The sequence below is a fragment of the Macaca thibetana genome, chromosome 3 (assembly GCF_024542745.1).
Source record: "Macaca thibetana thibetana isolate TM-01 chromosome 3, ASM2454274v1, whole genome shotgun sequence".
Classification (NCBI taxonomy): domain Eukaryota; kingdom Metazoa; phylum Chordata; class Mammalia; order Primates; family Cercopithecidae; genus Macaca; species Macaca thibetana.
In genome coordinates, this window is record NC_065580.1 from 76613473 (window position 1) to 76640381 (window position 26909).

Below are 26909 nucleotides of genomic sequence, written 5' to 3' on the forward strand. Positions count from 1 at the left end.
CTCTTGGTGCAGAGCTGAGTTCAAGTCCTAAATATCCTTGTTAATTTTCTGTTCATTGATCTGTCCAATATTGACAGTGGGGAGTTAAGGTCTCCCACTATTATTGTGTGGGAGTCTAAGTCTCTTTGTAGGTCTCTGAGAACTTGCTTTATGAATTTGGGTGCTGCTGTATTGAGTGCATTTATATTTAAGATAGTTAGCTCTTCTTGCTGCATTGATCCCTTTACCATTATGTAATGCCCTTCTTTGTCTCTTTTGACCTTTGTTGGTTCAAAGTCTTTTTTTTTTTTAATTTTTAGTTTTAGCTGCAAGGTAAAACAAAGACATCTATCTTAATACTAAAAAGATGGGTGTACTTACAATACCACTCACTTTTGACCGCTTTGATTCATGCTCTCTTAATTCTTACAATCAAATAAAACCACAGAAGGCTTTCTGTGGCACATGTTCATAAACACTAATAAAACAGAGCTTCTAAGGATCATTTTTAAATTGTTTTTTAAAATCAAATATATTTTAAATCAAAACTTTTAAAATCAGATTTACAATAGCCCAGGAAGATGGGGAGAAACCAGCACAAAAAGGCTGAAAATTGCAAAAACCAGAAAGCCTCTTCTCCTCCAAAGGATCACAACTCTAATATTTCAGGTTTACTTTAGAATGCCCTTGGCCAAGGGAAGGGGCCAGTTAGTTGGCAGGGAGCTTAGAATTTTATTTTGGGTTTACAGGAATTATAGGTAGTTTGTAATGATACTGGTGAAATAAGCAGCCAGATAAAGGACCTTATAGAATAGTAGAAATAATAATCGCCGTCTAAAAGTTATTCATTCAGCATAGAACAATGCATAATGGATTTTATGACTAAACTTAAAATGGATTTTATGTACTTTTTCCACTATAGTGTCTTGCTCAGGGCATCAAAATACTGATTTGACTGATCTACGCACTTTCTTTCTTGACAATGCTTGATAAAATTTTATAACTTTCAGTGATTTTTTTTTCTTTTCATGCCAAGGCAGTTAAAGAGGAGTTAGGGTGGATTTACATGTAACCACCTGATACAGTTTGGATTTGTGTCCCCACCCAAATCTCATATCGAATTGGAGGAGGGGCCTGGTGGGAGGTGACTGGATTATAGGGGCAGATTTCCCCCTTGCTGTTGTCATGATAGTGAGTTCTCACAAGATCTGATGGTTTAAAAGTGTGTAGCACTTCACCCCTTGGCTTGCTCTCTCACCTGCCGCTATGTGAAAAAGGTGCTTGCTTTTCGTTCATCTTCTGCTATGATTGTACATTTCCTGTAGCCTCCCAGTCATGTTTCCTGTTAAGGCTACCAAACTGTGAGTCAATTAAACCTCTTTTCTCCAAAAATTACCCAGTCTTAGGTAGTTTTTTTAATAGAAGTGTGAGAACAGACTAATACACTACCCAATGTCACCAGGCCTGCTGCCTAGACGGAGCCAATTTATCAAGACAGGGGAATTGCAATAAAGAGTAATTCACACATAGTCGGCTGTACAAGAGATGAGTTTATTATTATTCAAATCAATCTCTCCAAGCATTTGGGATCAGGGTTTTTAAGAAAAATTTATTGGGTTGGGAACAGTGAGTCTGGAGTGCCGATTGATTGGGTCAGAGATAAAATCATACAGAGTTGAAGCTATCCTCTTGCACTGGGTTGGGGGCCCACAGATCAGATGAGCCAGTTTATCTATCTGGGTGGTGCCAGCTGATTCAGGTGCAGGGTCTGCAAAACAAGCACTGATCTTGATAGAGGCAGGAGGCAGACAAATGCCGAGGTAGATAAGGAAGGGTCCCTGGAGAATCTTTGATCCACCCACAAGTGTTTACATTGGACTTTTTTGTGCAGATAAGGGAATATACCTGCACAGGGTCTTCCCTGGGCATGCCCACAGTGAACTAGAGGCCCACATGCACTGGGGGGAATGGGGTGGAGCTACCAGGAATTCGTGCTTTATGCAAGGGAGGAGCGTGGTCTCTTCAGCTCATGTGTGAGAGCCCTGGTATTCAGTCTGTGAGGCGGGAGCTTGCTGGTGGGACCCCCTCTTTTTACCTAATGAATTCTGCCCTCGTCACCCTTCAGTGTGTTCACCTGCCTAATTTTTCCTGGTCATGATACAAGAACCTGGATTTAGCTGAACTAAGCTTAGAGCAAAAAATCCTGCGTCAATCTTAAGTTTCACAGTAGTGATATTATCCTCAGGAGCAATTTGGGGAAGGTCAGAATCTGTAGCCTCCAGCTGCATGAGTCTTAAATCATAATCTTTTGGCTAATTTGTTAGTCCTACAACAACAGTCTAGTCCCCAGGCAAGAAGGGTGTTTGTTTTGGGAAAGATCTGTTATCTTTGTTCCAAACTGTAAACTAAATTCTCCCCAAGTTAATTCAATCCTGTACCCAGGAAAGAATAAGGACAGCTTGGATGTGAGAAGCAAGATGGAGTTGGTTAGGTCAGATCTCTTTCACTGTCCCAGTTATAATTTTGCAATGATGGTTTCATTCCCTTCCTTTGGGTTTTATAACACCTTAATCTTAAGATGTGGGCCAATGAAGATGGAAAAAGTGTGACAACTGCTCTAACTTCTTCCTGCTAACTGGGGGTGTGATTGGGATGGGGGTTGACTCAAAGGTGAGAGGTTTCATACACTTGACTTTTGTGTTTTCTTCATGCCTTTTACATTTTTTATTATGTTATTTTGTTAACTATTTTTGTTCCCTCTTCTTTAGCCCATAAATAAATATCCTGTTCATTTCTTATATACTTATATTCTCCTTTAGTGAGTGAGCTATCTTACTTGTTATTTTAGTTTGATTACAGATGTGTAGATTCTGGGTAACGTGAAATGTGATTGTGATAATGCTACACTCTTTCATTTGGTTAATTAGAATAACAATGCAGAAGATAACTTGTAAGACATTAGAATATATTTAAATTTTCTGTTAAAATTTGCCTTTCAGGGCTGGGCGCAGTGGTTCACGCCTGTAATCCCAGCACTTTGGGAGGCTGAGGCAGAAGGATCACATGAGGTCAGGAGTTCAAGACCAGCCTGGCCAACATGGTGAAACCCTGCCTCTACTAAAAATACAAAAATTAGCTGGGCATGGTGGTGGTGGGTACTTGGGAGACCGAGGCGGGAGGATTGCTTGAACCTAGTGAGCTGAGATCACGGCACTGCACTCCAGCCTGGGCAACAAGAGCGAAACTGTCTCAAAAAAAAAAAAAAAAAAAAAGTATTAATATCATGATTGTCTGCTTTGGATCAGTATTACTCCAAATTGAACTGTGAAAGTACTGTCAATTTAATATATAACATTAAAAATATTTGATTTGATGTAACTCACTTGATGTTAGATTCCCTTGGAGATATAAGAATTATGCAGATTGCTATACATTTTTTTGATGCCAGCTATAATGTAAATAATTTGTTATAAAACATACTGATTTTATTTTCTCAATAAATTGGGAATTTTCTAAACAGATTACATCAAAATAGAATTTGAATGCATCATGTCCTTTAGTTTATATAATTGTTTTTTTTTAAAAATATAGAATTAACCTGCATCACAGATGAGCAGGTAGTTAAAAATCTATTGCTAAATGCAGTTTTTCTGTAGAGTGAAAAGAAAAAGCCTGATTATAAAAAATGTAAAAAAAAAGAAAAAATTACAGTTTTGAACGCTTTATGTTTTTAATGTCTAGGAGTGAACTTTTTTGTTCTATTCTTAACTATTAAAATTTAGTTGTTTTTGATGACTGATAGTAAGATATTTGGAAGAATTTTTTCAAAAGCTCTTTTTGAGTTTTGTATATTAGCTTTATAAGCTGTTTTTTGTTCCCCATCAATTTTTAAATCAGTAGTGTATATACATTCTTATCTAACTGGGTCGTCGTCACCCTTAGGTATTATATTTAAGCTTATTTTCTTGCTACTTTCCTAGAACCCATCCTCACCTCCTTTGAGGTATAAGTAAAGAGTTGGCTAGTTCCTTTTTTTTTTAATGTAACAGCTTTACTGTGGCGTCATTGATGCACAGTGAACCACACATGTGTACACTTGGGTGAGTTTTGAAATATATATACACCCATGAAACTGTCACCACAGTCAAGGTAACAAAAATCTATTACTCCAGAAAGTTTCCTTGTGCCTCACTGTATTCTAATATTACTAAAGGATAAATTAGAGGTTATATATAAAACATAAAATGTACAAATAGTCCATTCACCTAAATGATCAGGAGAATGTATTTTTAAAATTAGTTTCATGAATACATTTTTAGATGAAGTAAAATAAGTTATGTAATATTACCTTAAGTACAATGCCATTATTATTTCTGGGAACTTTTGGATGAATTTCATAAACAAGAATGTGCTTATTTTCTGTGCTGACTTCTCATTTCTGACATTATGACATTTGATTTGTAAGTGTCCAATATCACGGACATACAGAGTTTATAGTAGACAAATGTAAAGAATATTTCTGAACTAGGTTTTCTGTAACATTTCCTTACTGCTTTCTTAGGCAAGAACTTTCTATGTTCTTGCTTTTTTTTTTTTCTTTGCTGTGCTGTGTCACAACTAACACCTTTTTGGCTTATCTCTGGGAGTCACAGGTGAATCTTGAGTTTGGTTTACAGAGGAACCTGGGGAATTTGACTTCACAGAGGCTAAGCTTCATGGCCCCCTGAGAAATTCACTTGTTAGTGACACTAGTGTTACTTTCTATTCTTTGCACTCTGTGAATCAAAGTGTTATATATTACGAGTGTTTGTGGGCTAAGAAATAGCATATAATCTATCATCTTTGACTCAAAAATCATAAAACCTCGTCAGAATGAGCCCAAGAAACCAAATTTATTGTCATTGCCAACATAGGTTCTTTGTTTTTTTCTTTCTATAATATATTGTGTACTAATGACTTGGGCAGATGTGCCTCACATCCCCAAAGTGTCTTTGAATTTAGCTATTGTAATTCAGGTAACCTTCAGGCTTCTTGTGGAGAGGGGTGTTTTGGTTTTTGCTCCTCTAGGAGCCATGATATTTTTAATAAGTTCTCTAGGGAAAGCTTGACCAAATGCTCCTAACTTAGGTTTGTTGGTTCAGTGTTGCTACATAGAATCTTACAATAATTGAATGAATTTGGGGGGAAAGTTACCTTTTTCTTTCCTAGATAATAGTTGGATTTCTCTTTGGTTGTTTACATTGAAGAATACAAATAATTGTTCAAAACTATAAAAAATTACTGTCATTTTAGCTGTCCAGGAAGTTGTGAGAACAGTAGCACAATTTATGCCTATTTTAAAAGGAATTTATAATTCTTGTAATTCAAAAGAAAGGCATCAGACTAATTCTGATTGTGACAGCATTTTTATGATTTAACCTAAAATCTTTTCTTATGCTATTAAGGAAATTCGTTGTATATAAAGTATTTAACAAGTCAAGTTTTTAATGGGGCAGATGTTATATAGTTTGGTATTTTCTTGAACTCTATACAGTCGATGAGTATCTTAAAAATGCTATTTTCATAAAATGTTTTAAACCATTTGGTTTTAGTATTAAAGGAGGCCTATGATACATGCTTTCCTAAATAAGAATAGCCTTTTGTGAGGCAACTAATTGTCTTTATTTACAGAACTTGACAGTTTAGATTTTCATATATCATTATTACTTTTGGGCCATTTAGTTTGAATTTTGTTTTAAAAAACACAGATAAGCAAATACTAGATACATGTTTAAAGCTTTGTGTTCAAAGTACATTAATTACAGTCTGCAAAATCGCTTTGATCTCTGCTGGTAAGGACAAATGAAACATTGGAGCTGTAATTTCCTTATCCCCCAATTTTTCCTATAGGTATTCTTTAATTTCTTTCCCTTTCATTTAGTTAAATAATATTTATTATAAAATATCAAAACAGTACAGAGTTGAGGTGTTCAGAACAAAATTTGAAAAACTATTCAGAAGTTTCTGGTCATCCTTTCAGCCTCTGTTTAAATTTGTACATGTTTTGAAGCATATACAAATAGCATCTATACATATTTTGCAAGTTGATTATGTGGGAAGCTTTTCATGTCAGTACATGTTTGACCTTGTTCTTTTTAACTATCGCATGCTTTTTTGTAGTCTAGATGAACTGTATCGTTAATGTGAGCAATCCTTATACCTCTTTCTATATGCATGTATTTTTTCAGGGATGAATGGGTCCAGTAGCTTTTCTGCCTTCATAGTCCTGTTACTCAGAGTCCTCAACTCTCCGAAATCCATTGTTTTCTTGGTTCTTGTCTTTCTGTGACTCTATCACCATTCCATATTCAAATCCCATTCTCTTCCAACACTGTTCGTTGTTGGAATCTTAAACTGTGGCCCAGATTTGTTTGTTGAACCAGTCAGTCTCAATTTTTGTATGTCAGTTATATAAGGAATTTCATGCCACTTTGGTTCTAGCCTGTGGGGAAATTAAATTATTTACATTATAAATAAAAATATTAATGGTATACAAAGTGAATTATTAAATAAAGGTTCACCAGCTATGTGCTAAAGTGACAGTTCTGAAATCCCATTGTTTTGGTGAGGAAATTACTGTGAATCTATTTTAAAATGATTTTGCTATGTCTTGGATTTTAAAAATGTATATTGTAAAAAATTATTATAATAAGATGTTTAAGAAATATTTTTAGAAACAGAAGAAAAACTACTGGTAAATCAAGGCTTTATCCAAGAACTTTAAGTGGTCCCCTTTTGGGGATTAGTTTTATGGAAGACAATTTTTCTACAGGTTGTGGGGGATGGTTTTGGAATGAAATGGCTCCACCTCAGATCATCAAGCATTATATTCTCATGAAGTACACATAACCTAGGTCCTTTGCATAAGTAGTTCACAGTAGGGTTCATGCTTCTGTAAGAATCTAATGCCACTGCTGACCTGACACGAGGCAGAGCTCAGGTGATCATGCTTGCCTGCTTCCTAACAGGCTGTGGACTGCACCAGTACCTGGGAAGCTTTGTTGGAAAGAAATATCAAACCCATAGTTGAAAGTAAGAAATTACTGAAATAGTTTTAGTTGAATGTTTTTAATTTTAAGTTATATATGAATGTGTGTATGCATGTGTATATATGCATTTTTTTAATTAGAGAAATCTCAACCATATACAAATGTGGAGAAAATATAATGAACCACTTTGTACCTGTCACTTGACTTCAACAGTTATCAACTCATGGCCAACCAGGTTTCATCTGTACCTCCACTTACTTCTCTTTCTCCCAGATTATTTTTAAATCACAAACATAAAATTTGTCTTCAGTATTTTAATGTAGACTCTTTAAAGTCATGACCATACCATTATGTCACCTCCAAAATTAGAAATAATTTTTTTTTTTTTTTTTTTTTTTTGAGATGGAGTCTCGCTCTGTCACCTTGCTGCAAGCTCCGTGTCCTGGGTTCACGCCATTCTCCTGCCTCAGCCTCCCAAGTAGCTGGGAGGACTACAGGCGCCTGCCACCACACCGGGCTAATTTTTTGTGTTTTTAGTAGAGACGGGGTTTCACCATGTTAGCCAGGATGATCTCGATCTCCTCCTGACCTCGTGATCCGCCTGCCTGAGCCTCCCAAAGTGCTGGGATTACAGGTGTGAGCCACCGTGCCTGGCCGAAATAATTCTTAATACCAAACATCCAGTCAGTTTTTAAAGTTTCCTGATTCTTTTTGTTAGCAGCATTTTTTTTTTTTTAGATGGGGTCTTGCTCTTTTGCCAGGCTGGAGTGCAGTGGCACAATCTCGGCTCACTGCAACCTCTAACTCCTGGTTTCTTTTTTTTATTTATTTATTTTTTTTTTTTATTTTTTTTTGAGACGGAGTCTTGCTCTGTCGCCCGGGCTGGAGTGCAGTGGCCGGATCTCAGCTCACTGCAAGCTCCACCTCCCAGGTTTACGCCATTCTCCTGCCTCAGCCTCCCGTGTAGCTGGGACTACAGGCGCCCGCCACCTCGCACGGCTAGTTTTTTGTATTTTTTTGGTAGAGACGGGGTTTCACCATGTTAGCCAGGATGGTCTCCATCTCCTGACCTCGTGATCCGCCTGTCTCAGCCTCCCAAAGTGCTGGGATTACAGGCTTGAGCCGCCGCGCCCGGCCAACTCCTGGTTTCAAGCAATTCTCCTGCCTCAGCCCTCTTGAGTAGCTGGGATTACAGGCACATGCCACCACACCGGCTAAGTTTTGTATTTTTAGTAGAGACAGGGTTTCACCATGTTGGCCAGGCTGATCTCGAACTCCTGACTTCAAGTGATCCACCCAGCTCAGCCTCCCAAAATGCTGGGATTACAGTCATGAGCCACTGTGAGCATTTTTGTTCAAATAAGAAATAAATAAATGTATTATAATTAGTTGATACACCTGTTAAATCTAAAATTCTTTTTTTTTTTTTTTTTAGCTGAGTTAATTTTAGACTTACTGAAGAGAGTTGCAAAGATAGTACAGGTTCCCTATACCTTTCTGCAGCTACTTCCCCTGTTAATAGCCTGCGTAACCATAGTACTATTATAAAAACTAAGAAGCTAACATGGATGCAATATTATTAACTAAACTACAGAGTATATTCAGTTTCATCAGCTTTTATAGAAATTTTTTCTTTTTGTTCCAGGGCCTGATGCAAGATCCTGCATCACATTTAGTCATCAGAGCTCCTTAGTTTCCTCTAATCTGTAATAGTTCCTTCCTTTTTCCTTGTCATTGATGGCCTTAAAACTTTTGAAGGGTACTGATCAGTTATTCTATAGAGTGTCCCTTAATTGAGGTTTATCTGATGTTTTCTTATGATTAGATTGAGGTTGTGCATTATTGGGAAGAATACCACCGAGGTGATACATCCTCTCAGTGCCTAATTATCAGGAGGTACATGAGGGCAATGTGACTTATTACTGGTGATGTTTACCTTGATCATTTCATTGAGGTGGTATCTTTCAGCTTTCATCACTGTAAAGTTGCTATTTTTCCTTTATTACTTCTGAGACTGGGGTTGTTATGTAGTTTTTCATAGTCTGAATCATGCTGATTGCATTCCCATGGTGATGTTTAACACTTAGGTCTCTTGTGTTTCCTGTAAATTGATAATAGATGTAGAGGCTTATTAGGTGTATGTTTTGTTTTTTGGTTTTTGGTTTTTTGGTTTTTTTTTTTTTGGTAATATGTACTTCTATCAGGAGGCACATAATATCTGGTTGTTTCTCTTTTTATGTTATTTATGTTTTTTAAGGGATGAATGGGTCCAGTAGCTTTTCTGCCTTCATAGTCCTGTTACTCAGAAATGGTTACTTGAAATGGTTTATTTAGTTTGATTCTAAATGCTGTTAAGAAGCAATCTAATATAGTTCATTTCTATTCTTTAAAAACATCTGTAGAATAGATAAATGATTTTTAAAATTTAATTATAATTTGTTTTCTTAATGTTATTAAACTGACAAGTTTTTTATATTTTAATTTTAGGTACATGTGAAGGTTTGTTGCATAGGTAAACTTGTGTCACGGGGGTTTGTTGTACAGATTGGTTCATCACCCAGTCATTAAGCCCAGTATCCAATAGTTATCTCTTCTGTTCCTTCTCCCACCCTTATGTAGGTGTCTGTTGTTCCCTTCTTTGTGTTCATGAGTTCTCATCATTTAGCTCCCACTTAGAAGTGAGAATGTGTGATGTTTGGTTTACTAAAAACTAAGCAGTCCTCTTGCCTCGGCCTCCCAAAGCTCTGGGATTACAGGTGTGAGCCAGTGTGCTCGACCATACTAGTAATTTAATAGTATCAATTTGATTCAGACTGTAAACAAGTTTAATATACAGATAGAGAATTAGAGTACAGTGAAGGCACAGCTGAGCCTCAAAATATTTGATTGTTCTATCCCTAACAAACTGGTACTATAGCTTCTCTGCCTTTTCAAAAACTAGTGGGAAACAGTTTAGCATGAAGGTTAGTTTTTTTCTACTAGGAGACTTTAAGACTGTTTCTGTAGTTCACTGCTGTATTAATTTCCTGTGTCTGCTCCAATGAACTACCACAGCCTGACTTAAAACAATGGTAGCATATTCTGGAGAGGCCTAATTAAAGAGTGAGAGGCTCTAGGGAAGAAATCCACATCTTTTAGCTTCTGGTGGATCCAGGATTCCCTTGAATTATGGCCATATCACTCCAAACTGATTTTTTCTTCATATCAAGTTCTCCTCTGTATGCCTAATTTATCATCCCCTCTAAGAATACTTTTCGGGACCATCAGTATAATCTCATCTCAGAATCCTTAATCAGACTTGCAAAACCTGTAATATACATATAAGGTAACACAGTTCCAAAGATTAGGACTTGACATCTTTTGGGGACACCATTCAGCCCACTGCACCTGCTCTCACCATACTCAAAGTGTTTCTCTTCGATGGCTTTGTGCTACTTAAAGCAGCTTCTTAACTTATCCTGAGGAAGCACTGCACATTCTCTTTGGTTCAAGAGAGCAATCATAGGAATCTTCTAACTTTCAGGATAGCTTTATTCCTAGAAGCCAGCATGTTAACAGTTTGAAACCAAAGGATGCTGTTAATGTGTAGTGTAGTATTTTTCTGTTCTGAGTCTCTTCCCTCTAGGTAGATATGCTTGGCAGGGTGACCTAGTCATAAATTCACATTTTATTGCTGCTTCTTACCTATGTCTGGACCACCTCCAAATTGTGGTCCTGAAGTTATTTTTATTTTGGCCATTCTTCTGTCTTGCCAGGAAAGGAATACTGTTGCAAGTACATGGAGTCAAAGACTAGTAGGTAAATGGGTGGTATACAGGGGGACGGTTGGGATTTTTTTCTGTTTCCTTTTCGTGACAGTCTTTCTAGAACCCAAGATGTTCATTCATTGATCATTTCTCAAACATGAAATGTATTTCTACTTTCCATAAGAAACATTATTCCCATAATTATTATAAATTATACCCTAAGTGAAATGTTCTCTGAAATTATATACAGTTATAAAAATTTTCAAAAATGGGAAAGTTATGTATTCACCACTCAGATTTAACAAATATTAATATTTTGAAATATTTAGATCACTTTTTGAAAGTAAATAATATTAAAAGTACAGCTAAAATTGCATTCCCCCTTTTTACTCCTCAGAGGTAATCAGGATCCTGATGTTGGTTGTTTCCATGCTTGTTTTTATGTTTTGTACATTTGCGTATATTTGTAAATGATATATGTATTTTTTTAACTTTTAAAAAAATTTTTGCTTTATTTTTCAACAATTTAACTATCATATGCTTAGGTATAGTACTTTGTATTCTCCTTGGAACTTGCTAAGCTTCTTGAATTTATGTTTCCTTAAAATACTCATTAAAATTCATAAAAATTCATAAAAATTTATAAAAATAAGATACCTGGCTGGGCACAGTGGCTCATGCCTGTAATCCCAGCACTTTGGGAGGCCGAGGCAGGTGGATCATGAGGTCAGGAGATCGAGACCATCCTAGCTAACACGGTGAAACCCCGTCTCTACTAAAAATACAAAAAAAAATTAGCCGGGCATGATGGCGGGCGCCTGTAGTCCCAGCTACTTGGGAGGCTGAGGCCAGGAGGCGGAGCTTGCAGTGAGCGGAGATCGCACCTCTGCGCTCCAACCTGGGTAACAGAGCAAGACTCCATCTCAAAAAAAAAAAAAAGATATCCATTAAAATTTATTTTTCTTCTAAGGTAGTTACCTCTTTTCTTGGATTCCACTTAAACTTATGATAAATCTTTTGGCATTGTTTAAAACTGAATAATTTCTGTTGCTGTATTTTCAAGTTCATGAATCTTCCCTTCATCTCCAGTCTACTATTAAGTGACACTTAAAAAATTCCAGTTATTGCATTTTTGAGTTCTCGAATTTATTTGGTTCTTACAATTCCTCATTCTCTGCTGAGATTTATCTGCCCATTTATGATTACCATATTGTCTTTTACGTACATTTATAGTACCTGCTTTAAAATCTGTTTCTGCTAATTCTAATGTCTGAATAATCTCAGGCACTGGTCTGCATTGATTGCCCTTTGTCTTGACTGTTTGTAATAATTTTGAATTTTTTTCCTGGACACTGTAAATGATACATTGTAGAGACATTATTCTAGATTTTTCCTCACCCAAACGGAAACTTGGTGGCCATTAAATAACACCCTCTCCTACCTCCTCCCAGCCCTTAGTATTCTCCATTCTTTTATGAATTTGCCTATTCTAGATATTTCATGTAAGTGGAATCATACAATGTCTTTTTATGTTTGGCTTCTTAGCATAATGTTTTCAAGGTTTACCCATGTTGTATGGATCAGAACTTCATTCTAAGAGTGATAAATACTCTACTGTATATCTATACCACATTTTGTTTATCTACTTGCTGGTGGACATCTAGGTTATTTTCTGAATGTCATCTATTTGTGAATATTGCTGCTGTGAACATGGGTATACAAGTATGTGTTTGAGTTCCTGCTCTCAGTTATTTTGGTATATACCTATGAGTGCATTTGCTGGATCATACGGTAATTCTGTGTTTAACTTTCTGAGGAACTGCCAATCTTTTCTGCAGTGGCTATGCCATTTTATATTCTCATTATCAATGTATGAGGATTCCAGTTTATTCATAGCCTTGCCAACAACTGTTATTTTTCTGGGGTTTAAAAAATTATAGTAGACATCTTGGTGTGAAGTGGCATCTCATTGTGGTTTTGATTTACACTTTTCTAATGACGAATGATTTTGAGCATCTTTTCATGTACTTGGCCATCTATATCTTTTTTGGAGAAATGTCTATTCATACACTTTACCCATTTTTACATTGGGCTATTTGTCTTTTAGTTGTGGTTCTTTATATATTCTAGATAATAAACCCTTTTCAGATATGATTTGCAATTTTTTTCTCATTCTGTAGTTTGTCTTTTCACTCAAGTGTCCTTTGATGCACCAAAGTATTTAATTTTGATACTATCCAATTTATCTATTGTTGTTGTTGCTTGGGCTTTTTGGTGTCATATCTAAGAACCTATTGCCAAGTCAAAGGTCATAAAGATTTACCTATATGTCTTCTTCTAGGATTCTCATGATTTTAACTCTTGCGTTTATTTTTGTGTATGGTAGAAGATGGGGGTCCAACTTCACTCTTTTGCATGTGGAAATTTAGTTTTCCCAGCACCAGTTGTTGACCAGACTATTCTTTCCTCCATTGAATGGATTTACCATCTTTGTCAAAAACATGTAAGGATTTAATTCTGGACTCTCCATTCTATTGGTGTTACATGTCTGTTCTAATGCCAGTACCACACTGTTTTGTTTAATGTAACTTTCTAGTTAAGTTTTGAAATTGGGAGTTGTGAGTCCTCTAATTTTGTTCTTGTTCAAGATTGTTTTTGCTATTTAGAGTTCCTTACTTTATCAACTTTTCCATTTTTGCAAATGAATACTTTCTTAAAGCCTGCTTTTTAGATTTTATTTTTTGGAGATTCATCCATGTTGATACATAGACTTATAGCTTATTTGTTGTGACTTTATTAATCATCTGAGTAAATTTCAGTGTATTTGACTTTTCTCCTATTGAAGTACAATTGTTTCCATTTTTTTATTTTGTTTTGCTTTTAACAATGAACGTTCTTGTGCATGATACTTGTTCACGTGTTTGGAGACATTTTAGATTATCAAGACTGGGAGGGGGCGTTACTGCCATCTGGTGGTCAGAGACAAGAGATGCTACTAAACATCCTACTATGCAGACTCCCACCGACCCATCCCTACCCCTACCCCCCAACACACACAAAATAGTGCCAAGGTTGAAAAATCCTGCTTGCTCTGAAGCATATAGAAGTGGAATTGATAAAACTTGAGGTGTTTTTGTCTTAATAAGTGGATTTCTGTAAATCATGGAAAAATATTTTCTCCATAGGTTTGGAATGTTTGGAATTAAAGTTGCTCTGTCTATGCTGCCGTTCCAGCAATTACAAGCAATTTAGATACCTCAAGCCAGATTAGGTAGCAGCATTATCCAGAGTTAGCCAGTTCATTCACTTTAACTTCATGAACTAAAATACACTGGTACTTTGTCTAATTAAAAGATTAATTTTAGAGTGAGTCTGTTTCAAAACAGTGGCACTTGTGCAGATGGGGATAGTTGGAATATTAGGCTGAATGTACTTAGTTTTTCTTGACACAGATGGTTGTTAAATATTGAAGGCTTAAAGGTTTAAGAAGTTTCTCTCTAGTATGTTTTGAATTAAAGTGGTAATTGAAGACATAGGAATGAATTTAGACTCACTTGAAGATGTATTACATGTCACAGTAGAATACTGTGCTGACATAAATAGGATGAAAGCATGTCCTTTGCAGCAGCATAGATGCCATAATCCTAAGCAAATTGACACAGGAACAGAAAAATAAAATTTTAAGTGGGAGCTAAACATTGAGCACACATGGATGTAAATAGGGAACAACTGACAGCATGGACTACTGGAGGGAGGTATGGGTTGAAAAACTACCTGTTGGGTACTGGGCTTACTCTCTGGGTGACAGGATCTGTGCCCAAAACTTCAGCATCACGCAATTATTCCCATGTAAGAAACCTGCACGTGTACCCCTTGTATCTAGGGGGTACATGTGCAGGTTTAAAATAAAAGTTGGGGGGAAAAAGACCCATGGTTCCTGTTTGAGAATCTATTGAAAGCTATGGCCCCAGAAATGATGTCCATACTTGTGTAAATACAATTTTGCATATGGTTTGAGGTGGTTTATGCATGCTCCTGAAGCCCATCCGTGGACTCACCACTCTTTACTTATGTCCAGGTTAAACATTTTGCTAAAAGTTGATTAAAACGTTTAAAGTGCTAAAAATAGATATATATGAAATTATCAATGAATTGTATCTTCACAACTATATTTATATTTTCCTAACCAAATGCTTCTACATTTAGTGATGAGGAAAAATAGGTGACTAAGAATTAGACTTCAGGTCCTCTAATGTTAAATATTATTTAAACTTTACATCTATAACATTCATTCCTTATCTTTTTAGGTGTATGCAACAGTGTTATCGCAACAAGCTAACGAAAACAGACAAAATTCAACTGGAAAAGCATGTTTTGGCACCTTCCTCCCAGAAGAAAAACTTAATGACTTTCGTGATGAACAGATTGGACAGTTGCAGGAGCTGATGCAAGAAGCCACAAAACCCAATAGGCAATTTAGTATTTCTGAGTCTACAAAACCAAAATTTTAGTTCATACGACAAAACTTAACAAGATATGCAAAAATTGAGAACCCTTACTTTAACTGTCATTGGTTTTTGAAATGTATTATTTAAGCTTTGAAAATGCCTGTTATTAATGAAATATTCTCTTATTTTGGATATTATGAATGCAACAATAGATGAATCAAGATCACTAGTGACAATTGAAAAAATTATTGGAATAATAGCACTTGCTGTATGAAATTCGATTTTGGAACTAAACGGGAAATAATGGATCTAAAATGGACAAATTTCTAGAATTTTGCTGAAAACATTTTAAAATGCTATTCTCATCCAACCATATTAGCCTTCTGTCTTTTCTTTAGCTTCATCAAGTAAGTATGTTGTGATAATGATAGATACAGAATTCCAACAAGGTTATTTTTTTAAATACATTATCATTTTGAACATTTCTCATCACTTCTACTTTAATAATACATACATGATTTTTCTTCTGAATGTCTCTTCTCCCTGCATCACTGTTCATTCACAGTGAAAGGTTAGGGAGAAGCTTTAAAATTCACTGTTTTACTATCATTTGTATAATAGACTATACAAAGTCTAATACATTTCCTCCAGTGTTTGTTTGTTAATAACAACCCCTGAAATAATGTGTAGCTACCTTGAGACTCTGATTTATCAGCTAATAGTTGAGGACATTACAAATCAACTTAACTATAAGAAACTTCCCTAAGATCTTACATTTAAAAAATGGTAACCCCATTTACAACATGAAATGTGTATTTTAAAAAATATGCCAAATGACTTATATCTTTAGTTACTGAAACCTGATTCCCAGTGTGATACTATTAGGTGGTAGAGTCCTTATGAATGGGATTGTTGGCCTATAAAACAAAGCCCCAGAGAGATCTCTTGCCCCTTCTACCATATGAGGATACAGTGAGAAGATGTTAAAGCAAACATGGCCCCTCATCAGACACTGAATCTGCTGGTGCCCTGATCTCGTACTTTGCGGTCTCCAAAACATGAGAAACAGATTTCTATCTATAAGCCACCCAGTTTATGGTAATTTGTTATAGCAGCCCAAGGAGACTAAGACTGTTATGGAGGCTTACTGCAAGATTCTGAAATGGTCATTTTTTTAGATGCACTTGCAATTTATGTCATCTCTTTAGAAACTGATACTTGTTTTATCTGGTTTGGTGTCTCATGTGTTCTCTCTTTGTATATAGCTGCTTTTTTTTGAGTCAGTCTGATCTGTTGGTCTTTCTCATTGAGAAAGATAATCAATTATTCTACTGTCTGTGTTATAACAGGCTTCAGGGATAAGACAAAGCTCCTGCCCTCAAGAAGGTTAAAATCTAGTTGTGCATTCAGGAGCTCTCTTTCATAATGAACAAATTCATCTGCAAACTCTTTACAGCATTATCCTTTTCATCTTGCCTAATAGAAACCTAATAATTATGAAGACGCTGCTTCACTGTAGTCTTGTAAAGTGGGCCACAACTCCCACTTTACAAGAGACCCATCCTATTGTCCCTTTCAACCCATCACTCTGCCACCCTCGCTTAAGAACTCTTCCCTCTGTGGCTTTCTTTTAGGGTATACTTCCCTTCTGTTCATTGGCACTTGACTTACCTCAAATCTTGCCATTATTTTGGTGACTTAGTATTTATGTCGTTTACTTATCGAGTAGACTGAGAGTTATCTGGCATTATTCACTTTCACTCATTCAACCACTCACTCATGCCATGGCTACACTTAAACCTTCACTCTGTTCAGAACTGTTCTGCATCTGAAATTATGAATTTAAATATCCTGTGCTTTTGCCACTGTCTGTTAACAATATAATCAGTTTCTTACTCCCACCACACAATTCATTCCACAGATACCTATTAAAAGCCTGCATTTTCCAGATGTCACTCTAGGGACTAGGGATACAGCACTTATCAAAGACAAAAAGTCTACTACCACCATGGAACTCACATTCTAAAGGAGAGAAATAAAATATGTAAGGTGATAAGTACTATTGAGAAAAATAAAAGCAAGAATAGGGCTATGGTTCCCAAATTATAAACTGAGATTTCCTGGGCATCACAGAGAACTCAGGGGTGCTGCAGGATATTTTAACTTTGAGGAAGTCACAGCCACGTTTGTATTTGCTGGACACCACACACATTACTATGCAAGGTTTTTCACTTTTACAGCTATATTGCCATTCTTTTTAATGACAGATCTTTGTGAAGCTGGGCTCTTAGTGGTTACCATGATAAAAATGCAAATATCACAGAAGATGAGTAACAGAAAATGTAGGTAGTGTCGGTCAATATGATTACAGTGTAAGTTGCATAGTGTCCAACAGGTGCTAAATTGTTATGGCATAGATAAGTTGTTTGGACTACTTAATAAACAAAACTAAGTTTTGTTTGCTGTTTTGCTTAGATGCACTGTGCAAATACTGGGACAACAAGTTTGTAAACTAAAAGTTTGGGAAATAGGGAGTGATCTTTAACAGTAAACTGATACATAAACTTATCAGTCCTTTGACTACTTGGCACCTTCAATGTCATTCTACTAGTGCTTTTATTTCCATTACAGACTGCCTAGTTGCTGTGATCCTTCGCTTCAGCCAGCCACTGAGTAGTACCTTCCATGTCTCCTTTTTCTTTTACTTCATCTGCTGCTCTAGCCAGGGTAACCACTCACTTGCCAAAATCATTGGGATATTAATCACTGTAAGATTGATATGTTGAAGATTTGATAGTGTTACTGTCTTCTGCTTTTAAATCATTTCTGCTTTTTATACTGCCTAATTCTCCTTTAGATTATAAATTTTCTCCCCACCCCCACTTTAAAAATATGATGTTCTCGGGGATTTCATCCTCAGGACTCTCAGATTACATGTCTGTTGCTTCAGATATTAGCTCTACTCCTAAATCACTAACACCAACCTAAATCTCATTTAAAAATTTTTAATTTTTGTGAGTACATAGATGTATATATTTATGGGGTACATGAGATAATTTTAATACAGGCATGCAAGGTGTAATAATCTCATGGAAAATGGGCTATCCATCCCCTCAAACATTTATCTTTTGTGTTACAAACAATCCAGTTATACTTAGTTACTTTAAAATGTACAGTCACTGACTATAGTCACCTTGTGCTATGAAATACTAGGTATTGTTCATTCCTTATTTCACTTAACATACTGACTTCCAGTTCTATCCATGTTGTTGCAAATGACAGGATCTCATTCTTTTTTATATCTAAATAGTACTTTATTGTATACCACATTTTCTTTATCCATTCATCTATTGATGGACACTTAGGCTGATTCCATAACTTTGGTATTGTGACTTGCTGCGGGAAGTCAGGGATCCCGAATGGAGGGACTGACTGAAGCCATAGCTGAAGAACATAAATTGTGAAGATTTCATGGACATTTATCCCTTCCCCAATCAATACTCTTGTGATTTCCTATGCCTGTCTTTAATCTCTTAATCCCATCATCTTCATAAGCTGAAGATGAATGTCACCTCAGGACCCTGTGATGATTGTGTTAACTGCACAAGTTGTTTGTAGAGCATGTGTATTTGAACAATATGAAATCTGAGCACCTTAAGAACAGGATAACAGCGATTTTCAGGGAACAAGGGAGATTAAAGTCTGTCTGTGGGCCGGGCAGAACAGAGCCATATTTATCTTATTACCAAAAAATGGGTAAGATAAATATATCACTGAATTCTTTCCCCAGTAAGGAATATTAATTAACAGCCCTGGGAAAAGAATGCATTCCCAGAGGAGGTCTCTGAATGGCTGCTCTGGGGGTGCCTGCCTTATGCAGATGTAAATAGGGATGAAACACACCCTAGTCTCCTGCAGCGCCCCCAGGCTTGCTATTGATTAGGAAATTCCAGCCTGGCAAATTCTAGTCAGACCAGTTCTCTGCTCTTGAACCTTGTTTATCAATGACAATGTGTGCACAGCTGGACATGGAAGTTCATGTGATTCTAGTTTCACCCTGACCTTATGATCTTTTGTTGCCCTTAAAGCATGTGGTCTCTGTGACCCACACCCTATTCGTGTGCTCCCCTCCCCTTTGAAAATTGCTAATAAAAACTTGCTGGTTTTACAACTCAGGGAGCATCACAGAACCTGCCGACATGTGATGTCTCCCCCGGACACCCAACTTTAAAATTTCTCTCTTTTGTACTCTTTCCGTTTATTTCTCAGACGAGGTGACACTTATGGACATAGAAAAGAACCTACATGAATTATTGGGGGTGAATTTTCCCCGACAGTGAAGAGTGCTGCAACTTGAGCGTGCAGCTATCTCTGTAGTATACTTCTCAGGCCTCTGAGCCCAAGCCAAGCCATTGCATCCCCTGTGACTTGCACGTATATATGCCCAGATGGCCTGAAGTAACTGAAGAATCACAAAAGAAGTGAAAATGCCCTGCCCTGCCTTAACTGATGACATTCCACCACAAAAGAAGTAAAAATGGCCAGTCCTTGCCTTAACTGATGACAACATTCCACCATAAAAAGTGAAAATGGCAGGTCCTTGCCTTAAGTGATGACATTATCCTGTGAAATTCCTTTTCCTGGCTCTTCCTGGCTCAAAAACTCCCCCACTGAGCACCTTGTGACCCCCACTCCTGCCCACCAAAGAACAAGCCCCCTTTGACAGTAATTTTCATTTATCTACCCAAATCCTATAAAATGGCCCCACCCTTATCTCCCTTCACTGACTCTCTTTTCGGACTCAGCCTGCCTGCACCCAGGTGATTAAAAAGCTTTATTGCTCACACAAAGCCTGCTTGGTGGTCTCTTCACACGGATGCGCATGACAATACTGACTCCTCTTATTTTTGGTCTGTATCCATCAATGGGATTGCTGGATCATACATTAGCTCTATATTTTTAGTTTTTTGAAGAACCTCCAAACTGTTCTCCATAGTGGTTATACTAATTTACATTCCCACCTAAACTGTACAAGGGTTCCCTTTTCTCCACATTCTCATCAGCATTTGTTATTGCCTGTCTTTTGGATAAAACCCGTTTTAACTGGGGTGACATGATATCTCATTGTAGTTTTGATTTGCAGTTCACTGATGATCAGTGATTTTGAGCACCTTTTTATATGCCTGTTTGCCATTTAACTGTCTTCTTTAGAGAAATGTGTACCAGATCTTTTGCCCATTTTTAAATCTGATTAGATTTTTTCCTGTGGAGCTGTTTGAACTCCCTGTATATTCTGATTATGACTCCCTTGTCATATGGGTAGTTTGCAGATATTTTCTCCCATTCTCTGGGTTGTCTCTTCACTTTGTTGATTATTTCCTTTGCTGTGCAGAAGGCTTTTTAATGTACTATAATCCCATTTTTCCATTTTTGCTTTGGTTGCCTGTGCTTGTGGGGTATTACTCACATTTCTGTCCAGACCAGTGCCCTGGATATTTTCTTCAGTGTTTTCTTATAGTTGTTCTATAATTTGAGTTGTTGGATTTAAGTCTTTAATCCATTTTGATTTTATTTTTGTATATGGTGAGAAACGGGTCAAGTTTCATTCTTCTGCATATGGATATCCAGTTTTCCTCACTATCATTTGTTGAAAAGACTTTCTTTTCTCCAGTGTATGTTCCTGGCACCTTTGTCAACAGTAAGTTTACTGTAGATGTGTCCTGGCATCTTTGTCAACTAGAAGTTCACTGTAGATGTGTGGTTTTTTTGGTTTTGTTTTGTTTTTGTTTTTTGTTTTTGTTTTTTTAACAGAATCTTGCTCTGTCACCCAGGCTGGAATGCAGTGGCATGATCTCGGCTCACTGCAGTCTCCCCCTCCCAGGTTCAAGTAATTCTTGCGCTTCGGCCTCCTGAGTAGCTGGGAACTACAGGCATGTGCTAGCATGCCTGGCTAGTTTTTACATTTTTGGTAGAGATGAGGTTTCGCCATGTTCATCAGGCTGGTCTCAAACTCCTGACCTCGAGTGATCCGCCTGCCTCGGCCTCCCAAAATGCTGGGATTGTAGGCATGAGCCAGTTTGCCCGGCCAGTAGATGTGTGGATTTATTACTGGATTCTCTTTTTTCTGTCCATTGTTCTATATGTCTATTTTTATGCCAGTACCATGCTGTTTTTGTTACTATAGCTCTGTAGTAGAATATGAAGTCAGGTAATGTGATTTCTCCAGTTTACTTATTTATGCTCACGATAATTTTTGCTATTCTGGGTCTTTTGTGGTTCTACATAAATTTTAGAGTTTTTCCTATTTCTGTGAAGAATGTCATTGTTAGGGATTGCATCAAATCTGTTAATATGGACATTTTAACGATATTGAGGCTTCCGATCCATGAACATGGAATATCTCCATAGTTTGTGTCCTCTTCAATTTTTTTCATGGTTTTATAGTTTTCATTGTAGAGATCATTTACTTCTTGGTTAAAGGGTTAATTTCTAGATATTTAATTTTATTTGTAAATATTGTAAAATGATTTAAAAATTTTTTCAGATTGTTCACTTTTGGCATATAGAGATGTTACTAATTTTTATATGTTGATTTTGTATCTTGCAATTTCACTGATTTTATCAGTTCTTGTGGTTTTTGATGGAGCCTGTCAATCTCATTTCTGAACTTCAGATCTGTGTTTGAAATGGACATTTCCAACTCATGTTTAAAATCAAATATACTTCTCTTCCCTTTTCAGTGAATAATAACATATACACAGAGTACCAGTTCAGATTTTTGTAATTTTGCTTCGACTTCACCATTTCCCTAGAGGCCTCTTCCTCATTATTCAGCAATTCTGACAACACTATATGGTGGATCACAAAATGCTCATAGTTCTCTACCACTCCTCGAACCCATGCCCTTTGCAAGGTAACTTTGCAGTGCCTCCTATTCATCTGTTTTCCAGTTATTCAAATCTGCAGGCTTTGTGACTTGATTTGCTCAAAAGAATGAGATAGCAATATTATGCAGACTTAGGTTCTAGGCCCTCAGAGCTTTGCATACTTCTGCTGGCACTATTGGACATCTGTCCATCCGCCATGTGAGCAAACTAGGGCTGGCCTACCAGAGGATGGGATCAGATGTGGAGCAAAGGTGAGTCATCGTAGACCAGCCAGCTCTCAGCCAACCACATTTATATGAGTGAGCTCAGCCATGACAGCTAATCCCAGTCCAAATTGCCAATTACAAGCCAAATTAATGGCAGTTCTTTTAAGTCAGTACGTTATGGGATGGCTTATTATATAGTTAGAACTGATACACTCTACTGCTTTATTGTCTCAAAATCTCTCATTCCCCCTTTTCCGAATATTAGTCTGATACTTCAGACTTAGAATTTTTTTTCTGTAGCAATCTATATGTGGCTTTCTTGTCTCCAGCGTGTTTTTTAGTATGTTATTTGCAGCCAGTCACCTTAGTGATATGCAAATCCTATCGTATTTCCCTGCTTAACATTTGGAGTGGAGGAGGGTGTTTGGATTGTACTTAATGGTAGTGATACATGGCACAATTGGCTTCTTACCATTGGTCTTGGTGGTTGGGAGGATTCTGATACAGCTTATTGAAAATAAATTGGAAATATGTATTAAGAACTTTAAGAACAATGGTACTTTTTGAACCTGTAAATTTTATTTCTAAGATTCTATACTAAAGAAAAGATATGCAGGAATGTGCACAAAGTTTTTCATATAATGTTATTAAAATGATTTTGAGTGAATTTGGGAACAGCAGAACTCCCCCAAATACTTAAAAGGTTAAGTGAGTTGTGATGACATATATAACGAAGAAGTTTAAATGTAGTTTTATGAAGAATTTTTAATGACATGGAAAATTTCCTGACAAGTGAGAAAATGATGCTATGAAATATATGGGATTTTAAATAAAATGTTATATTTTCTTTTCAGTAATGTGGCAGACAATGCTAACCTGAGCAGTTCTCCTGCTGAAAATGAAAACTTTTAGGTAGAGTAGAAAAAGTATTTTTGAGAAGCTTCTAGGAGCTGGCAGTATCCTAAGAGATTAATTATAAGGCCAATATTGGCAAGAGAAACTGGTAAAGCCTCTTTTACCCTAACATGAATTTCTGCTTTGGTTTTGATGGTCCTTTGGGACACAATGGGCAGAAGACAAAGCACAGAACCCACATAAGAGTCATAAGAAACACTTTTTCCAGAAAGACAGGGCCCTAAGGACTATACCCTCAGTGTTAGAGTGAGCCAGAAGAAAACCTGCTCCAGTACTTGTGCAGAATTGCAGGCTATCCTGGATTCAAGTCATCTGTGTGCTAAAACAAAACTTAAGCTATAAATTTAATATATGGCCCCAGAATGAGTACCTGATAAATGTAAACAAGTTTTTGAGGACACTCAGGTCACAAATAATTTCAAGGAAAGTGAATCCTCAAGTTTCAGTAAACAAGCAGACTCCACATGAGTCTCAGATATTGGACTTAACACAGAAAACTCAGATATTGGAATTAACACATGTATAATATAAAACATGTTCACGTGTTTAAACTTAAAAGTTATTTGGAAATATCTGCAAGAAGCAAGGCATTATAAAAAGTAACCTGGCATATTTGAAAAAGAACCAAGTAGAACTTGTAGAAGTAGAAAATAGAATAACTGAAATTAAAAAATAAACCCTAATGGACAAGTTTAAAAGACTGGATGGATTTGAAATGATGAGAATTAGTGACTGTTACATAGAACCAAAAGAAATTATCCAGAATTCAGCATAAAAAGCAAACTTGAGAATATGAGAGGTGGTTAAAACACAAGGGTCTAATGTATATCTAATAGTTTCAGATAGATACTGCAGCAGAACCAATATTTGAAGCTATAATTCCTGAGACTTTTTCAAATCAATGAAACACATTAGTCTACAGATTTATCCTAAGCAGGATAGATATAAAATCCTCACTCTTAGACATACTGTACTGAAGCAGCAGAATGCCAAAAGCTTGTAAAAGCAGCCAAAACAAAAGTCGCAAAGGAACCTCAGCTAGTGCAGGAAGGTCCCTGGATAGGTTTGGTGACCCAGCTGTTCTCCACTTTCTCACTTGTAGTTCTTGTAAAAATGTGCCAGGAATACAACATCCTAAGATAATAAAGAATTGTCCAGAACAGCCCATGCTCTGTTCCTGTCCCTCCTGGAACAGGGTGTCCTTCACCACTTTAATCCAGCAGACCATGTCACCTCCTAGAGGGTATGGCTTTCGAAACCCAGGGGCCCTCAGCGACAGTACAAGTGGAGTATGCACAGATGAGTCCAAATCTGCCCTAGGTAGCTTTCCTCAGCCTTTGGAGACTTGCTTGTCATGAATCCTGGGCTACTGTTGTTCCTTACTGCTTACCTATAATTAATAAGACGACTTCATGAAACGTGTGTATGAATGTCCTGTCTCACCAGACTGTTGGAAGTAGTAGAGATTACAGTGCAAGATGCAGTGGGCTAAAGTGGTAAGCAGTGGACAGTGAATCTTCCTCACAACTAAATCTTAAGCTGACTTCTCAAGAACAATAATGGAAATCAGAAACCAGTTGAATGACTATCTCTAATGTGTTGAGAGAAATACCATTTAAAAATTCTGTACCTAGCAAGTGTATTTCAGGAACGATGGTAGAAGAAAGATAGTGTCAGACAAAAAAATATGAGCAAGGTTGCCACCTGCAGATTCTCACTAAAGGAAATCATAAAGGATGTGCTTTGAAAAGGCTTTCGATAAAATTAAACACCTCATCATGTTAAAAACTCTCAATAAAGTAGGTATTGAAGGAACATACCTCAAAATTTTAAGAGCCGTCTATGACAAGCCTACAGCCAACATCATACTGAATGGGCAAAAGCATACCCTCTCTCTCACTACTCCTATTCAACGTAGTATTGGAGTCCTGGCCAGAGCAACCAGGCAAGAGAAAGAAAGGGCATCTAGATAGGAAGGAGGAAGTCTGTTTCTGTTTGTAGACGACGTGATTCTGTATCTAGAAAACATAATCTCAGCCCAAAAGCTTAAGCTGAAGCAACTTCAGCAAAATCTCAGGACACATAAAATGCAAAAATCAGTAGCATTCCTATACACCAACTATAGTCAAGTCAAGAGTGAAATCAGGAATGCAATCCTATTCACAGTTGCTACAAAAGGAATAAAATGCCTAGGAATACAGTTAACCATTGAGGTGAAAGATCTCTACATGGAGAACTGCAAAACACTGCTGAGAGAAATCAGAGATGATACAAACAAATGGAAAAACATTCCATGCTCATGGATAGGAAGAACCAATTTTATTGAAATGACCTTGTAGCAGCCCAAAGCAGTTTATAGATTCAATGCTACTCGTACTACATTACCAATGACATCCTCACAGAACTAGGGAAAACTACTTTAAAGTTCACACGGAACCAAAAAAGAGCCCAAGTAGCGAAGGCACTCCTTTGCAAAAAGAACAAAGCTGGAGGCATTAACACTACCCAACTTCAAACTACACTACAGGGCTACAGTAACCAAAATGCATAATACTAGTGCAAAAACAAACACATAAACCAGTGGAACAGAATAGAGAGCCTGGAAATTAAGCTAAACAGCTACAACCATCTGATCTTTCATGAAGGTGACAGAAGCAAGCAATGGAGAAAGGACTCCCTATAAATAAATGGTGCTGGGATAACTGGCTAGCCATATGCGGAAGATTGAAACTGAATTCCTTCCTTATACCATATACAAAAAACTCAAGATGGATTAAAGACTTAAATGGAAAGCCCAAAACTATAAAAGCCCTAGAAAGCAACCTAGGCAATATTCAGGACATAGGCACGGACAAAGATTTCATGATGAAGATGCCAAAAACAGTTGCAACAAAAGCAAAAATTTACAAATGGGATTTAATTCCAACTAAAAAGCTGCACAAACAGGGAGCCTTCAGAATGGGAGAAAGTATTTGCAAACTATGTATTTGACAAAGTTCTAATATCCACCATCTGGAAGGAATTTAAATCTACAAGAAAAATACAACGCCATTAAGATGTGAGCAAAAGACATGAGCAGACACTCTTCCAAAGAAGATATACTTGTGGCCAATAAGCACATAAGACAAGCTTAATATCATGGATCATTAGAGAAATGCAAATCAAAAGCACAATGAGAAACCATCTCACCAGTAAGAAGGGCTACTATTAAAAAGTCAAAAACTAACATGCTGGTGAGATTATGGAGAAAAAGGAATGCTTATACACTGTTGGTGGAAGTGTAAAATGAAAATCTGGTACATATACACCGTGGAATACTATTCAGCCATAAAAGACTGAGATCATGTCCTTTGCAGGAATGCTGATGGAGCTGGAGGTCATTATCCTTAGCAAACTAATACAGAAACAGAAAACCATATGCCACATACTCTCATTTATAAGTGGGAGCTAAGTGATAGAACATATGGACACATAGAGGGGAACAACAGACATTGAGGCCTGTCGGAGGGTGGGGAGTGGGAGGAGGGAGAGGATCAGGAAAAACAACTAATGGGTACTTGGCTTAATACCTGACAAAATAATCTGTATGACAAACCCCTATGACACGAGTTTACCTATGTAACCTGCACATATACCTCTGAACTTAAAATAAGTTTCTTTTCAATAAAAAAGGATGTGCTTTGTGTAATGAGAAGAACTA

The 26909-nt window shown here is 36.9% G+C and overlaps 2 protein-coding genes across 2 annotated transcripts in view; one reads left to right on the forward strand and one right to left on the reverse strand.

Moving 5' to 3' along the window:
- Positions 1-15834, forward strand: part of SDHAF3 (succinate dehydrogenase complex assembly factor 3) — a 75967-nt gene extending 60133 nt beyond the window's left edge. The window contains exon 2 of the mRNA XM_050783004.1: positions 15061-15834. Coding sequence (XP_050638961.1) covers positions 15061-15264 — 204 coding nt within the window. The 3' untranslated portion in view covers positions 15265-15834. The remainder of the gene's footprint in view (positions 1-15060) is intronic.
- SEM1 (SEM1 26S proteasome subunit) overlaps positions 1-26909 on the reverse strand; it is a 1048205-nt gene that overhangs the window by 523289 nt on the left and 498007 nt on the right. The gene's annotated exons all lie outside the window — the stretch shown is intronic.